We start from the raw sequence: 18,225 nt of genomic DNA, 5'->3' as shown, positions 1-18,225 counted from the left end.
GAAGAAATTCATCCCAACAAAGGGGCCACGGATGGACCAGTCGTCTGAGGCATCGCAGTTTGCAGTCTAGAGTTGTGTCCCTTTGACACTACAGAAACCGATTGCGTGTTTAGATTTGTCAGCACTTTACCTCACGCCCCAAAAGTGGTAGTCGTCTGAGACCTGAATAGCACACTGAGGCCCTATATCAGGGGCCAGAAACGGTGGGTGCTGTTGTTCAAACGTCGCGTGGACGACGACTATACACAACCCATTGACATGTTGAACATCGACGTGAAGCTGGTTCCCAGGGCCAACTGGTGGTATCATCAGAAGTGACCTGTCTTTAACGGGTTCGAAGCCGGACCGCTTTTAAGCCCGATTTGACCCGATTTACGGCAGTATTTCACGCTGCAGGTGTTTGTTATGTTTCGTACATCGACCACAGGGTTTTGTTGTTACTATGGATCGAAAGCCCTGTGTCTTGGTTTTCACGTCATGTGCAACACGTGCGGGTGTCGTCACGTTTTCCCACCCTAAAGCCCCCCGAAGCTAAGCCGCATGCATGTGACGGAAGCCAAAACAGCTCAGATTTGATATCACAAGGGGTTTGATCTTGCATTCCGCTTGCACTAATTGTCTCACACCCGGAGAAAGAAAGTACTATATCATATACCGATAAAGGTGTTCAAGGTGGTGTTCCCATCACTGGTTGTTGTTTAACATAGCACTCAGCAATATTACCGCTATATGACTGCGGCCTGTAAATTATTTCGTCCGGGCAAGACAATCCAGTGATTGGCATCACGAGCATCAATCTACGCAAATTGGAACCGATGACATATGTCAACAAAGTTAGCGAACATGACCATCCAATCTCGTCAGTCGCCTCTTACGACGCATGGGTTGCTGAAGATGAATTCTAACCAATATCTCCACGGGTGACCACCAACACACTCGTCTTAACACTGAACAATACATCCTCGATGATCCAGAGTAACATTTCTCTATTCTGCTTCTACTCTATCTATGGTGAATACCCCGGACTCCATTGGAAAGCTTTCGGATGTGACGTCTGTCTGGTTCACCAGCTCTCCACAAGCTTTCGCTTTCCCTCGTGAATGTAATCTCACTGGACGGCTGTTTTCAGCTGCGGGTCTGCGGTTCAAACGAGGCTATTGCAATGAGCGGACTCATATTGATTAACATTACTTACCACGCCCTACATTGATGTTACGGTTGAATCGGATGAGATGTTCGAAGTCCCACATGTAGTATACGAAGTTGACCTGTCTCGTTTCTCTCGCTGGTTTGGACAACAACGACCAAGAAGCAGTTTAAAGACACGCTTGTTTAACACAAAGCTCAGGAAGATAAGCACGCCTTGCCCAGCTGCGGACCACAAATACGTACTTGAATGCTTCAATTGAGAATAATGACCCCAGAAGACCAAACACCCACGAGAGACCCGTGACAGACGATAGCTTTACCAAATTAAGGATTACTTTTGTTTCTTTCTTACCCACACTGGCACGTTCAGCTGAAGCCCGTCTAAGAGCTACGATCGTGCATGCGAAGAAGGCGCCCGTACATACGACCGTGACGACTGCGGGGACACCGAACGCTACAAGGGTGATAACGCCAGGGTTGAGGAAACAGGTTGCTCGGCTGTCACTGTACCCAATGGTGGACATACCAGACAAGAAATAGTTCGCTAAAATGGTTACGGCAACAATACCAGCTGGCATCACGTACGAAAATGTTCCATATTTCAGTAAGATTGTTCTTTTGTCATTTGATAGTTTAACGGATGACAAAATGTTTCGAAACACACGAAAAACGTGAAATGTGCAGACATTCATCCACGCAAAGGTGACCATCCAAAAATAGTGTATCACTACGCCGAGTATTTTGCATATCACGTGATTGCTAACTGCGCCTGCGCCGAAAAGAAAAAGTCCCTGCGCGAGGAAAAGGGAACTAATCAAAAACATCAAGTTGCAACCTGGCAATGTTCGTAACTCTGGTATCAAAGCGTAAACAGAAAACGATAGGAGCAAGAAGAACATGCTAAACACCAAGCAGACAGCTGTTAGAATGGTTAGAACGTCATACCCTTGCTCAATACTCGATAGCTTTTCCTCCATTAGTTCCGTATCTGCTCCCGAGATCTTCCACTGTTGAGAGACATACCAAAATACCCAAATCTTCAGTAAGAGTAAAATTTTCCTCTGATATCAAAATGTTATTTTCTTTAAGCAGGACACTGTTGTTCGAAATGAGAGTGTAATCTGATTGAGAATACAAAACCTGTGCACAGTTTCGCTTCACGTATTTTAGGGAGAAGGGTCTAAAATAGATAAGATAACTAACATCTTCATCCTGAAACACAAAGTCCGGATGACTTTTTACATAGTGTACCTGTGGCAGCATTGACTTATAAACAGCTCGGAAGGTGATATTACGACCCTCAATAGAAATAGAAAATTCTTTAAAAAGCAGATTTGATAAGCTTTCAAAGAAATCAGCTGAATCCCCACTTGAATAAGATGCGTATAGCTCAATGTCTATCCTGGAGATGACGTACTGATCTGGTGACTGTGATATGTTTTCATGACGACCGTCGTCACTGGCAACAGCATCATTTTCCTCATGTCGGACATGAGTGTGTTCTTCGTTCATTATTTCATTGGCGAGAGATGAGTTCTCCCTGTACATACTGACAATCAGCTTCTCAAGGTGCCAGCTGTTTAGCGTTCCTTGTTGTTTGTAAGAATCCCGAAGCACTCCAGACAACAGGTCCAAGCTGCCCTTTCTCAGGTGTAGATGGTCGATGTACGTAGGAAGTAGGTGCAACTCTACCACATAGTACAGAGACATATTACGGTCGAACAGGCCCGTTGGTAATGTGCATTCTTTCTGATACAGCTGGTAAAACGACGGACACAGAATCGCGAGACATCGGTTCTGAAAAAACAACAAATGTGAATGTGAGGCAATATTTAATGTACTTCACCTATTTCATCAAATACCGTAATACAATTCTCTCGAATAGTTTCTGAATAGACACCAGGGTTTTGATTCAACGTAATTAAACGCCTGGTACCTTTCGTGCGTGGAGTTCTCTATAGTTAACCTCTGCGAGGAGTAAAGAAATAAATATGCACCAGGGCGTTGAATCGAGGAAATGCGGTACTGTCAATCTGTAACGACGGGTACCCGTTGTATCGTTTCGAAACTTTGTGTTTGTTCTTTAACGCAGGGGGCGGTGGGTAGCCTAGTGTTTAAAGCGTTGGCTCGTCACGCAGAAGACCCGAGGTTCGAATCCCCCACATGGGCACATTGTGTGAAGCCCATTTCTGGAATTGTCCCCTGCCGTGATATTGCTGGAATATTGCTAAAAACGGCGTAAAACCATACTCACTCACTCACTCACTCTTTAACGCAGCACTCAGCAATATTCCAGCTATATGGCGGCGGTCTGTAAATAATAGAGTCTGGACAAGATAATCCAGCGACCAACAACATGATCATCGATGTACGCAATTGGGATACGATGACATGTGTCAATCCAAGTCAGCGAGCTCTGACCACCCGATCCCGTTAGTCGCCTCTAACGACAAGCATGGATTTTGAAACCAATTTGTGTGACGACAGCGATGAAAACCCAAATTATATCCACGTCGTGATATTACATAACGTCCTCTTATAAGTTCAAATATAGTTGTTGCTTAGGGTTGATTTTAAAATTAAATGTTTTATTGTCAGAGAGTCCCTGTTACAAGATTGAGGATCACCTCCAGGAAAGGGTGGCTCTCTATTAGTGTACAGTAAAAAAAGCTTATTGACAGAAATTCTGACATTTTCTATAAAAAAAGAGAGAAGACAAATGAAACTCATTCACTCTCTCTCATTCATATTTTTCTGTTGTAAAGTTTAAAATAACCGCTAGCTTTTACTACGGGTCTGCTTTTCAATCGGATGAGATGTTCGAAGTCCCGCATGTAGTATACGAAGTTGACCTGTCTCGTTTCTCTCGCTGGTTTGGACAACAACGACCAAGAAGCAGTTTAAAGACACGCTTGTTTAACACAAAGCTCAGGAAGATGAGCACGCCTTGCCCAGCTGCGAGGACCACAAATACGTACTTGAATGCTTCAATTGAGAATAATGACCCCAGAAGACCAAACACCCACGAGAGACCCGTGACAGACGATAGCTTTACCAAATTAAGGATTACTTTTGTTTCTTTCTTCCCCACACTGGCACGTTCAGCTGAAGCCCGTCTAAGAGCTACGACCGTGCATACGAAGAAGGCCCCCGTACATACGACCGTGACGACTGCGGGAACACCGAACGCTACAAGAGTGATAACGCCAGGGTTGAGGAAACAGGTTGCTCGGCTGTCACTGTACCCAATGGTGGAAATACCAGACAAGAAATAGTTCGCTAAAATGGTTACGGCAACAATACCAGCTGGCATCACGTACGAAAATGTTCCATATTTCAGTAAGATTATTCTTTTGTCATTTGATAGTTTAACGGATGACAAAATGTTTCGAAACACACGAAAAACGTGAAATGTGCAGACATTCATCCACGCAAAGGTGACCATCCAAAAATAGTGTATCACTACGCCGAGTATTTTGCATATCACGCGATTGCTAACTGCGCCTGCGCCGAAAAGAAAAAGTCCCTGCGCGAGGAAAAGGGAACTAATCAAAAACATCAAGTTGCAACCTGGCAATGTTCGTAACTCTGGTATCAAAGCGTAAACAGAAAACGATAGGAGCAAGAAGAACATGCTAAACACCAAGCAGACAGCTGTTAGAATGGTTAGAACGTCATACCCTTGCTCAATACTCGATAGCTTTTCCTCCATTAGTTCTTCGTATCTGCTCCCGAGATCTTCCACTGTTGAGAGACATACCAAAATACCTAAATCTTCAGTAAGAGTAAAATTTTCCTCTGATATCAAAATGTTATTTTCTTTAAGCAGGACACTGTTGTTCGAAATGAGAGTGTAATCTGATTGAGAATACAAAACCTGTGCACAGTTTCGCTTCACGTATTTTAGGGAGAAGGGTCTAAAATATATAAGATAACTAACATCTTCATCCTGAAACACAAAGTCCGGATGACTTTTAACATAGTGTACCTGTGGCAGCATTGACTTATAAACAGCTCGAAAGGTGATATTACGACCCTCAACAGAAACAGAAAATTCTTTAAAAAGCAGATTTGATAAGCTTTCAAAGAAATCAGCAGAATCTCCACTTGAATAAGATGCGTATAGCTCAATGTCTATCCTGGAGATGACGTACTGATCTGGTGACTGTGATATGTTTTCATGACGACCGTCTTCACTGGCAACTGCATCATTTTCCTCATGTCGGACATGAGTGTGTTCTTCGTTCATTATTTCATTGGCGAGAGATGAGTTCTCCCTGTACATACTGACAATCAGCTTCTCAAGGTGCCAGCTGTTTAGCGTTCCTTGTTGTTTGTAAGAATCCCGAAGCACTCCAGACAACAGGTCCAAGCTGCCCTTTCTCAGGTGTAGATGGTCGATGTACGTAGGAAGTAGGTGCAACTCTACCACATAGTACAGAGACATATTACGGTCGAACAGGCCCGTTGGTAATGTGCATTCTTTCTGATACAGCTGGTAAAACGACGGACACAGAATCGCGAGACATTGGTTCTGAAAAAACAACAAATGTGAATGTGAGGCAATATTTAATGTACTTCACCTATTTCATCAAATACCGTAATACAATTCTCTCGAATAGTTTCGAATAGACACCAGGGTTTTGATTGAACGTAATTAAACGCCTGGTACCTTTCGTGCGTGGAGTTCTCTATAGTTAACCTCTGCGAGGAGTAAAGAAATAAATATGCACCAGGGCGTTGAATCGAGGAAATGCGGTACTGTCAATCTGTAACGACGGGTACCGTTGTATCGTTTCGAAACTTTGTGTTTGTTCTTTAACGCAGGGGGCGGTGGGGTAGCTCAGTGTTTAAAGCGTTGGCTCGTCACGCAGAAGACCCGGGCTCGAATCCCCACATGGGCACATTGTGTGAAGCCCATTTCTGGTGTCCCCCGCCGTGATATTGCTGGAATATTGCTAAAAACGGCGTAAAACCATACTCACTCACTCACTCACTCTTTAACGCAGCACTCAGCAATATTCCAGCTATATGGCGGCGGTCTGTAAATAATAGAGTCTGGACAAGATAATCCAGCGACCAACAACATGATCATCGATGTACGCAATTGGGATACGATGACATGTGTCAACCAAGTCAGCGAGCCTGACCACCCGATCCCGTTAGTCGCCTCTAACGACAAGCATGGATTTTGAAACCAATTTGTGTGACGACAGCGATGAAACCCAAATTATATCCACGTCGTGATATTACATAACGTCCTCTTATAAGTTCAAATATAGTTGTTGCTTAGGGTTGATTTTTTAAAAATTAAATGTTTTTATTGTCAGAGAGTCCCTGTTACAAGATTGAGGATCACCTCCAGGGAAAGGGTGGCTCTCATTAGTACAGTAAAAAAAAGCTTATTGACAGAAATTCTGACATTTTCTATAAAAAAGAGAGAAGACAAATGAAACTCATTCACTCTCTCATTCATATTTTTTCTGTTGTAAGTTTAAAATAAACTGCTAGCTTTTACTATGTGTCTGCTTTTCACTTATACTTGGCTAGACTAACTGAAAAGTGGATGACAGAGTGCCCACTTTGTGTAAAGTTTATTGAGTTTATTTCTGCTTGAGAAACTAATTTTCTCAATAGAATACCTCTGTTCACACACTTTCTTAAAACCATCAATCTGTGACAGTATTTGAGTCACACCCAAATATAACAAGTTCAACAGAGAGCTTCAGATTGAACATATGGTCACATTTCTGTGGCAATGTTTAGGGGTGATTTTATACAGAGGGAGAGTGAGTGAGTGAGTGAGTTTAGTTTTACACCGCACTACGCAATATCCCAGCCACACGGCGGCGGTCTGTAAATAATCGAGTCCAATCGGGACAATCCAGTGATCAACAGCATGAGCATCGATCTACGCAATTGGGAACCGATGACATGTGTCAACCTAGTCAGCGAGCCTGACCACCCGATCCCGTTAGTAGCCTCTTACGACAAGCATGGGTTACTGAAGTTCAATTCTAACCCGGATCTTCACGGGTGCGATGGGGAGATGGCCGGTGTTCTATCTGACTTTCCGTTTGCATAGATTGCATTTATTGATTGCTGGCCAGATATAAATATGATGTGTCCCATTCTCACACAAACAATGCAATACTACAATGCAAGGAAATATTTATAAGTGAGCCCTTATTTGTCTGTCACGAGAGTTTCACGTTCCAGTTTCAACACGTGTCTTGGTTTTCAATGACGAATATTTTTCAAAGTGCGTTTGGCAGGAAATTTTATATTCAGAAACCAAAACAAACATTCAGAGTGTTATCATAAACTTCAATGACACTTAAACCGCTTGTACGGACAGAAACCAGATTAAATACGATTAAGAGTGTGCATCATAAACTTTAAGGACACAATGTGAACTGGTACGGACCGTTACGCCGCGATATCCAAGGATTCCGGGTTACAAAGGGTCCCACATATACTGTATTCAGCGTACTATTAGACTAACGTTTAGTCTATGTATATATATCATTTTGATAGAAACAAATATCCCCATTTAAAATGAATGAGTAAGTGAGTATGGTTTTACGCCGCTTTTAGCAAAAGTCCAGCAATATCACGAGGGGGGACATCAGAAATGGGCTTCACACATTGGGGAATCGAACCCGGGACTTCGGCGTAGGGTAGCGGTAGCGGTGGGGTAGTCTAGTGGTTAAAGCGTTCGCTCGTCACGCCGAAGACTCGGGTTCGATTTCCCACATGGGTACAATGTGTGAAGCCCATTTCTGGTGTCCCCTGCCGTGATATTGCTGTAATATTGTTCTAAAAGATGCGTACAATTATTACTCACTCTTATACAGAGAGAGAGAGAGAGAGAGAGAGAGAGAGAGAGAGAGAGAGAGAGAGAGAGAGAGAGAGAGAGAGAGAGAGAGAGAGAGAGAGGTGGGGTAGCCTAGTGGTTAAGGTGTTCGCTCGTCAGTAGCAGCATATTGCTGGATTATTGCTAAAAGCGGCGTAAAATCAAACTCACTCACTCACTCACCGTAAATGCACCATACAAAACTGAGAGAGAGAGCGAGAGATCATTCATGTTCACGCATTTTATTTCATATTTTGTTTTCTTATCTCGACCCAGTATGCTGGATTTATAAGAGGCATACTATTGAGGGGTTGTAACCTCTAACTGACCAATGGATTCGAGTATGCTCTTATAGTTCATTGATATTCACCTCTTATGATCTTTGACCGCAATAGAAGAGATAGAGAGAGAGGTGGGGTAGCCTAGCGGTTAAGGTGTTCGCTCGTCAGTAGCAGCATATTGCTGGATTATTGCTAAAAGCGGCGTAAAATCAAATTCACTCACTCACTCACCGTAAACGATTATATAATGCAGCATACAAAACTGAGAGAGAGAGCGAGAGATCATTCATGTTCACGCATTTAATTTCATATGTTGTTTTCCTTATCTCGACCCAGTATGCTGGATTTATAAGAGGCATACTATTGAGGGGTTGTAACCTCTAACTGACCAATGGATTCGAGTATGCTCTTATAGTTCATTGATATTCACCTCTTATGATCTTTGACCGCAATAGAAACAAATATCCCCATTTAAAATGAATGAGTAAGTGAGTTTGGTTTTACGCCGCTTTTAGCAAAAGTCCAGCAATATCACGAGGGGGGACATCAGAAATGGGCTTCACACATTGGGGTAATCAAACCCGGGACTTCGGCGTAGGGTAGCGGTAGCGGTGGGGTAGCCTAGTGGTTAACGCGTTCGCTCGTCACGCCGAAGACTCGGGTTCGATTTCCCACATGGGTACAATGTGTGAAGCCCATTTCTGGTGTCCCCTGCCGTGATATTGCTGTAATATTGTTCTAAAAGCTGCGTACAATTATTACTCACTCTTATACACAGAGAGAGGGGAGAGAGAAGGATAGAGAGAGAGAGGTGGGGTAGCCTAGCGGTTAAGGTGTTCGCTCGTCAGTAGCAGCATATTGCTGGATTATTGATAAAAGCGGCGTAAAATCAAACTCACTCACTCACTCACTCACCGTAAACGATTATATAATGCAGCATACAAAACTGAGAGAGAGAGCGAGAGATCATTCATGTTCACGCATTTAATTTCATATTTTGTTTTCTTATCTCGACCCAGTATGCTGGATTTATAAGAGGCATACTATTGAGGGGTTGTAACCTCTAACTGACCAATGGATTCGAGTATGCTCTTATAGTTCATTGATATTCACCTCTTATGATCTTTGACCGCAATAGACCGGTGTACAATATCTGTATTTGAAATATGGTCGCCACGACAGCCATATTGAAATTATCACCCATTTCTTTTTGTATGCAATGAATTTCATATATCATATGTCAACCATCAAACTTTCTTGTTTATCTTGAAATTTGACGAATGATCTTTATTTTCCGTATTCGTGATGTTGTCGTGGCAATCATGTCGAACACGTACATTTACCCTTCAGTATTCGGTAATTGAATAAGCGTGTATTTTTGGTGGAAGCCTATGTTGTTGTAGCTTCTCGTAGATGCATTAAGGTGAGCTTCAGAACCGCATGGCTATAGTTGCAGCTAATGCCGATGTTCGCTTCAGGTTAGATTATATAAACGTCCAAGTGTAATTCTTGGAAATGGGAAAAGGGAAAAAAACATTAAGAGACCAGTCTAGTTCGAGCAAGCAGGCTTTCCATTTCCACATAAACCTGGTCATAATGTTACAACAATAAAGTCATAGACGTACGTTCTAACCCTTATCGGGGCGGTGGGGTAGATTAATGGTTAAAGCCTTCGCTCGTCACGCTGAAGACCCGGGTTCGATTCCCCACATGGGCACAATGTGTGAAGCCCATTTCTGGTGTTCCAGATATTGCTGGAATAGTTCTAAAAACGGCGTTAAACCATACTCACTCACTTTAACCGTAATCCTAACCCGGACCGAAGGTGGTCCAAACGCAAATAGCTTGTATTCTTACTTAATGTTGTTGATGGAGTATATCCAATATATTAAGGTAGTGATTTACGATATTGTGCTGATGTTTACATTTTTCAAGCAACGTACCTTTTGCCTTAGCTATGTCGAGCTGAATGAGATTTATTTACATGACTGTAGACTAGGGCTCTCACGAGTCCAAAATTTGGGACTCGAGTACTCGAGGTGTCAGACCCGACTCGGACCCGAGTGAGAGAGAGGTTTATTCAAGTAAAGGGGCCACAGGCCCATTATACAAATGTACAAAGTGCAAGGTCTAACAAGCGCCATAAAATATTCAATATTAGCACAAGTGCTAATCAGCAGATACAAGAGGCTGTAGGGGTACTATACACTCAAGAATGCATTACGCTTCTTTAAAGCTAGATACACAAATTTTCCAAGATTATTAATAAGAAGTATATTCTTCGTCATGAACAACTGAGACAGTTTCTGTTGTGACGGGAAATTGTAATAATAATTTGGAATTGTCATTTCTCTAAGATTATTATAAAATGGACATTCTAGGCAAAATGAAATTCGCTTTCTACAGTAGGAATAATACACAATGGACACAAGCGTTCATTTCGCTTTAGACCAAGGCGTCTACCATATTCAATCATTAACATATGACTGGAGCTTCTAATTCTACTTAAGGCAATACGAAATACTTTGCATTGAACGTGATTAATGTAGAACTCTAAGCAAACTTTGTTTTGATATTACTCAGAAAATCAAGTTTAGAAAAACACAGCATATCACCTTTCCATGATTGGTTATGAACGTCAATACATCTTTGTTTGAACAGAGATATGAAAGTAGTGACATTCCCAACATTCTGGTAAAACCAGGCATATCCAAACCATATTGATTTAGAAGTCCTTTTTACACTTAGTGCCCAACATGGGCGTCCTTTCTCTACAGTTCGATATTGATATTCATACACTTTCTTTAAAATAACATTATCAGCTTGAGACACCAGTCTTATCCAATATTTAATAATTTTACAGTAAATATTAACTTTAAGGGGAGTGTCTACCAAGCTCGGCATGAGCGAATATATTCGGGGTGCTTCTTGGAAGATTGAGAACTTGTTTGCAAAATTTGTCATGGATATTAATAACATTAGGTGCTGTGTGAAATCCCCATACTTCGCTGCCATACAGTAAGATTGGGAGAATTTTAACATCAAATATTTTGAACAAAACATGAATGGGGAGATTTGAGAAATTAGGTATTGATGATCTGAGTATACCAAGAACTTTCCATGCTTGTTCTTACTGAGGGTTTTTGAGATATATACCCACGAGCCTGAGCTGGATAAATGAACCCTAAGTACTTATAGGATGGAGACAGTATCAATAACATTATTTTTTAGATAAAATCGTTCGCATTTCTTAAGTCTGCCACCCTTTCTAAACACAATAATTTTACTCTTTGCTACATTGATTTTTAGTTTCCAACGGTCACAATAACCAACTAATTTGTCTAATCTCTTTTGGAGACCACCAACAGAAAAGTCAAAGATTACAATGTCGTCAGCAAATAGTAATATAAACAATTCAATTAGTTCCAGATTCACACCCCTCTGGTTATCTAATGCTAGGCTCTCTACAATATCATTTACAAAAAATGAGAACAGGAAAGGGGATAGTTGGCAACCCTGGCGGACGCCATTTTGGCACTCAAAAAATGCTGTATATCCTTCATTTATAGAGACACATGATCTTACAGATTTGTACATGTTTTTCAATAATCTGAATAATTTCCCTGATCCCGAGTACCCGACAATTTGGATGCTTATCTGAAACCAACATTCAAGCATACACGTAGCTGTTCCAACTTCCAATCTACGAATAATGCAACATGTATATGTGAATCCAAACGTTCCTGAATAAAGCAATTGATATTCAATGTCAATGGAAGTATCTATTACCTTTTTATTTGCAAACAGAATGTGAAGGCAACGTAAGTGTCACTGTGACCAGTTCTACGCGATCAATTATGTGATTAATATTCATGAGCTGGGCCGGTGATACCTTATTGATTTAAACATATTTCTATTCATGAAGATGAATTGGGATTGGTGAACAAGCATTACTGATTATATTAACACCGCTCCCATGCAACATATAATACAATATGAAAATGGAGGATTTGACGTCATCGATACTGACCATTGCATAAATATAATATCTTTAGAATGTATAAATATATACAGATTACATGAAATACAACTATTCTCTAAGTAGTCATAAGTTAGAGAGTTACAGTTGTGTGTGTCTCACAAACCATTGTAGAACTATAAATCAATCATGAGAAGGTTGTTGAGTAAATTTAATTATTTTCCTGAGAAAATTTAAAGCGTTGTGTCTTGGTTATATAATCGTGGACGGATTCAACTATTTTCTGGTTTACACAGGGAGTAAGTTCTTTGTTTCCCTTAAGAATGGTATCCAGGTTATAACCGGTAGTGTAAAAATACATATTAAGTCTTATCCGAGTATAGTTACGGCAAGTGAGGAAATAGTGTAGGGCGTTTTCACTCTGATGTCCACAAGAACAACAAGGGCTGTCTATTAAATGTCTGTTATACTTATCGGCGTTTAGGTCGCTACATCCGAGCCTGAGGCGGCAGTGAACGATTTGGCAAAAACGAGTGCCATAATTAAGGTCAAAGTAAATCTTATTTCCAGTTTTTGTAATTAGGTTTTTAAATTCTGTGAGATTACATGACGCTTTGGAATTTGGTAGGGCATTCCATAAATTTATTGTGGCAGGTAAAAAGGATTTAGCATAAGAGGCAGTGCGACTGTAAATTCTTTGTATTTCAGAGTTATTCCTCAAGCTGTATTTTGTAGTTCCCGAGACGGAGTTTGGGATCAGGTCACAAAGATATTTTGGCAATTGGTTGTTGTACATCTTATAGAAAAAAGTTAACTTCTGGCAATTCCTTCTATCTTGCATGGACTGAGATTTGGTTTCATTATAGAGTTTGTTATGACTTGTGCCGCGAACGGCACCACATATAGTTCTCAGAGCATCAAGATGTAAATTTTCTAATGTACGCGATTGCTCAGAAGTACAGTTATCCCAAATATGTGAACAATAGTCAAATATTGGCAAGATATAGGATTTATACATAATATCCAACGTTTTACGTGATAATCGGTATTTAAAACTCCTCAAACAACTGATCATAGGGCGAACTTTACGTACAATATCATTAGTGTGATCATTCCACGTACAATCGCTTTGGAGTGATAATCCTAAATGTTTATGACTTTTGAATTCTTTTATGATTGTTCCGTCCATGAATAGGTTCGGTTTTAGAGACGGTTTCGTTTTACGTGAGAACTGAGTAGTTTCGGTTTTATTTGGATGAAATGTAACCTGCCACTTACGGGCCCATTGTGAAATTCTATCTAGATCTTTGTTAAGACAGGTAGCAGCAACTGATGGATCGTCTATGATAACATATAATGAAGTGTCATCCGCAAAGAGACGAATGTTACTGTCAACATCACATACAATATCGTTAATGTATATAAGAAAAGAAGTGGTCCAAGGACAGAGCCCTGAGGTACTCCAGCTAGTACAGTTTTCTTGTCAGATTTAGAGCCGTTAATTGCGACCCGTTGTACTCTATTTTCTAAATAACTTTCAAACCATTGTAATAGTTCGCCTTGGATACCATAGGTTTTCAGTTTATAAATAATTCCTCTATGCCAGACCTTATCAAAGGCTTTACTTATGTCGCAGAAGACTGCTCTAACCTCTTTTCCTTCGTCAAGAGCTTTGGCTATAAAGTTGTACAAAAAGGTTAATTGATTTGTTGTGGAGTCTCCTGGCATGAATCCTGATTGTAAATTTGTCATTAAGTCGTTATCTCTTAGGAAATTGAATACATATTTAAATACACATTTCTCAAAGACTTTCGATAAACAAGATGTGAGTGCGACAGGGCGGTAGTTAGAACAGTCATGTACGCTATCTTTCTTGTGAATAGGTATTACCGATGCTTCTTTCCATGGACTGGGAAACATTGACAGGCTAAGGGACAAATTGAATAATTTCGTAAGTATGGATGTTAGACGTGATACCTTATTACGCCTGTAAATGCTGTAATATGATTGGATGTGTCTGGGAAAAGAAACCAATCAATCTACGTCTCTTTTCTTTTGGTTTTAAGTTTGACTGCGCTTTCAAGATTATCTAATATTAATATGTCGTTGCAGTTATTACATATTAGCAACTTTTAAACATTCACCTGAACGATAAGTCACATAATCAATTAACCTTAATCACGGTTAAAATGCGGCAAAACACGTTCCAAAGCTGGAAGATACATAGTTAAAGCATTCATTGATTGGTGCTGCATAAGATACTAGTATCTTGTAAAGATGGATCGACTATGGAACTTAAAGAATATGTTAAACAGGATTGATGTTTATTTGAGACTTCTTATAGTGAAAACGGTTTGGTTTCAAACTAAAGACTAACCATTTATTGAGTAACACTACGCTGTATTTCTTCTTCCGAAACTCTGCTGAACGGAGATCACGTCAATGGTATTCATTGTGATTAAAAGTTTCACTATTAAAGATATAGGTCTCTAAGTGTGAATGTTATTTTGAATGCGTATGTATGTGTTGATTGTTGAATATGTAACACTGAAATACGCTGGATAAGAACGATTGAATATCTATGTAGAAAACAAGTTGTTCAAACATAGGTATAGTGGGCAGGGACAGTGATACAGCCGTGCGTGGCTACGCTTATCCACGCGTCCGTAGTTAGGGCAACGGCAGGTACTGTTTTGGGTACTGATATTTTGTTCTCCTGGCAAACTTCATACGACTTTATGAGGTAGTTGTGAATTGTCGCAGTACATGGGACCTGGTAATTTGGGTTTAATGGTTCACAGAAAGCCCTGAAACCCTCCCCTTTAACAAGACTTAATGGTCGCTTATCCTTAACGCGCATAAGCATTGCTTTTTGCGTAATACCTTCATACCATTTGGCTTGCGACTTTTGCTATCAAACTTACCAAACTGCCACAGCGTTGCTTGTTGGGCTGGTTTTCTGTCTACAGTGCTTATTGTGGGTGCTTACAGGACAAATGCTTGCGTAACTAAGGGAAACGCCACAAAGACGGCATTTCGTATTTTGGCCACTAAATCAAGATAAAAATGCGTCCAGACATTGGATTTTTTCTCACGATCATCCATCTTGATTGCATGAGATGTTTAGAGGTATCTCCCCTGCGAGTCCTCGAGTCCATTCAATTGGACTCGAGTCCTGCTTTACCCGACTCGGCCCCGAGTACACGTGAGAGCCCTACTGTAGACCCGTGAAGATCCGGGTTACTATTGGTCTTCAGTGACCCATTTAAGATGCGACTAACGGGATCGGGTGGTCAGGCTCGCTGACTCGGTTGACACATGTCTTTGTATCCCAATAACGAAGATCGATGCTCATGATGTTGATCACTGCATTATCTGGTCCAGGCTCGATTATTCACAGACCGGCGCCAAATAGCTGGAAAATTGCTGAGTGCGGCGTTAAAAAAACAAACAAAGCATGATTGTACTTACGGTGAATATGTCATCATATTCTCCTTTGGAACATTCTTCCCCGGACGATGACTCCACATCACTTTCTTCCTCAAACTGAAGTATTGCAGCAAATGAAACGAATGGAGCGTCGACATAACCTCCAATAGGACCGCCGCGATTACCTCCCATAGGAATGGACTCGAGCTGTATTTCGTTCTCGTTACAAATGTAGCAGAATACATTCCTGTAATAATCCCTGAAGACATGTGTGTAAGCATGACAAGCAGCTTCAATGTCTGAATTATATTCTTGCCAGATTCCTGTGACATTGCATTCCGATATCAAATCCAGCACTGTGCATGGCCGAGTAGAAATATTCCTGGGTTTGTTTTGACCAACCATGCACATGAGTGAATTCTGTAGCCTCGCAAAGATAACTCCCGGGTCGGAAACATCGTTTATCTCTTCTGGTAAATCCGTACAGGATATATCAACAGTCCATGTTTGAAAGTCAGCATATCCGTGACACTGGGCACAATATTTATTTCGAAACGTTAGGGAAGTCTGATTTTCCTGTTTAAAGATACTAACACCTCTTCGTCGTGGTTCAGCCTGTTTGGCGTGGTGCACTTGCGGGAAACGTCCTCCGAGTAGTTTTCATCCCTGGCGAACAGTTTGCAACGACAAATAATGCGTTTGATTCGTGTGTTCTCGAGTAGATTGCCTCACACTGAAATGAGTGGTCTCCATTACCAATATACAGATCGGAACAACAGTCACCAAACCTTCTGCACTCGGAATCACAAAACAAGTGCTGCAAGAAGATTCATAGGGAAAGATTCCAGGTGGACCAGGAGGAAAAGTTTCATTGGGAAAAGATTGAGATATGTTTGTTGCTGCAGTGGATTCCAAGATGTCTTCAAAGGTCGAAGGTGATGATGTGTTGAAGCAGCGCGAACCACAATACATTTCTTCGTATCGAAGGATCAGTGAGGTTATGTTTTCGTTGACGTTGGATTCATCAGCCTTTACTGACGGACACAGAACTATCCACAGTTGAAGCATCCTCAGCAGCATCTTCAGCGTCATCTTTGTCCAGCCTTCTATTGTCCTGTATTATAAAAATGTTTGGTTGTCAAAGGGGAATTATCTTTTCGCCTGGAGTGATCGACTTTAGTTTGACGCCGCACTCAGCAATATTCCAGCTACATGGCGGCTGTCTGTAAGTAATCGAGTCTGAACCAGACAATCCAATGATCAACAGCATGATCATGGGATACGATGACATGTAAAGGACATTTAGTACACAGCATATGGACAGAAAAACAACATATGTACAGTAAAACAACATATGGACAATAAACAGCATATGGACAATAAAAAACACATGGACAGTAAAACAACATATGGACAGTAAAACAACACATGGACAGTAAAACAACATGGACAGTTAAACAGCATATGGACAGTAAAACAACACATGGACAGTAAAACAACACATGGACAGTAAAACAACATATGGACAGTAAAACAACACATGGACAGTAAAACAACACATGGACAGTAAAAAACAACATATGGACAGTAAAACAACTCATGGACAGTAAAACAACACATGGACAGTAAAACAACACATGGACAGAAAAACAACATATGGACAGTAAAACAACACATGGACAGTTAAACAGCATATGGACAGTAAAACAACACATGGACAGTAAAACAACATATGGACAGTAAAACAACATATGGGCAGTAAAACAACATGGACAGTTAAACAACATATGGACAGTAAAACAACACATGGACAGTTAAACAACATATGGACAGTAAAACAACACATGGACAGTAAAACAACATATGGACAGTAAAACAACATATGGACAGTAAAACAACACATGGACAGTAAAACAACACATGGACAGTAAAACAACATATGGACAGTAAAACAACACATGGACAGTAAAACAACATATGGACAGTAAAACAACATGGACAGTAAAACAGCATATGGACAGTAAAACAACATGGACAGTAAAACAACATATGGACAGTAAAACAGCATATGGACAGTATAACAACATATGGACAGTAAAACAACACATGGACAGTAAAACAACATGGACAGTAAAACAGCATATGGACAGTAAAACAACATATGGACAGTACAACATATGGACAGTAAAACAACACATGGACAGTAAAACAACACATGGACAGTAAAACAACATGGACAGTAAAACAACATATGGACAGTAAAACAACACATGGACAGTAAAACAGCATATGGACAGTATAACAACATATGGACAGTAAAACAACACATGGACAGTAAAACAACATGGACAGTAAAACAGCATATGGACAGTAAAACAACATATGGACAGTACAACATATGGACAGTAAAACAACACATGGACAGTAAAACAACACATGGACAGTAAAACAACATGGACAGTAAAACAACATATGGACAGTAAAACAACACATGGACAGTAAAACAGCATATGGACAGTATAACAACATAT

At 40.6% G+C, this 18,225-nt stretch overlaps 1 protein-coding gene across 1 annotated transcript; it reads right to left on the bottom strand.

Moving 5' to 3' along the window:
• Nucleotides 1–3,952: 3,952 nt before the first annotated feature.
• Nucleotides 3,953–16,260, bottom strand: LOC124279989. The gene is made up of 3 exons (XM_046715869.1): nucleotides 15,737–16,260; nucleotides 5,182–5,683; nucleotides 3,953–4,893 (listed from the first exon to the last, which is right to left on the bottom strand). The coding sequence occupies exons 1-3, from the start codon at nucleotides 16,103–16,105 to the stop codon at nucleotides 3,953–3,955; spliced, it is 1,812 nt and encodes a 603-aa protein (XP_046571825.1). The 5' UTR covers nucleotides 16,106–16,260.
• Nucleotides 16,261–18,225: the final 1,965 nt, after the last annotated feature.

This window comes from Haliotis rubra, unplaced genomic scaffold (genome assembly GCF_003918875.1).
Source record: "Haliotis rubra isolate DU_JTF1 unplaced genomic scaffold, ASM391887v1 Scf26, whole genome shotgun sequence".
In the NCBI taxonomy this organism is placed as follows: domain Eukaryota; kingdom Metazoa; phylum Mollusca; class Gastropoda; order Lepetellida; family Haliotidae; genus Haliotis; species Haliotis rubra.
This window is presented reverse-complemented; position numbering and strand designations above follow the sequence as displayed.

What these genes read in the sequence shown, in the direction of transcription:
- LOC124279989 (XM_046715869.1), bottom strand. Translation starts at nt 16,105, where the DNA reads ATGTGCATGGTTGGTCAAAACAAACCCAGGAATATTTCTACTCGGCCA. An exon ending in AATATGATGACATATTCACC is followed by an intron (nt 5,684 to 15,736) that starts GTAAGTACAATC and finishes TTGTTTTTTCAG; the next exon opens with AACCAATGTCTCGCGATTCT. An exon ending in TTCTGTTTCTGTTGAGGGTC is followed by an intron (nt 4,894 to 5,181) that starts GTAATATCACCT and finishes GTCTCTCAACAG; the next exon opens with TGGAAGATCTCGGGAGCAGA.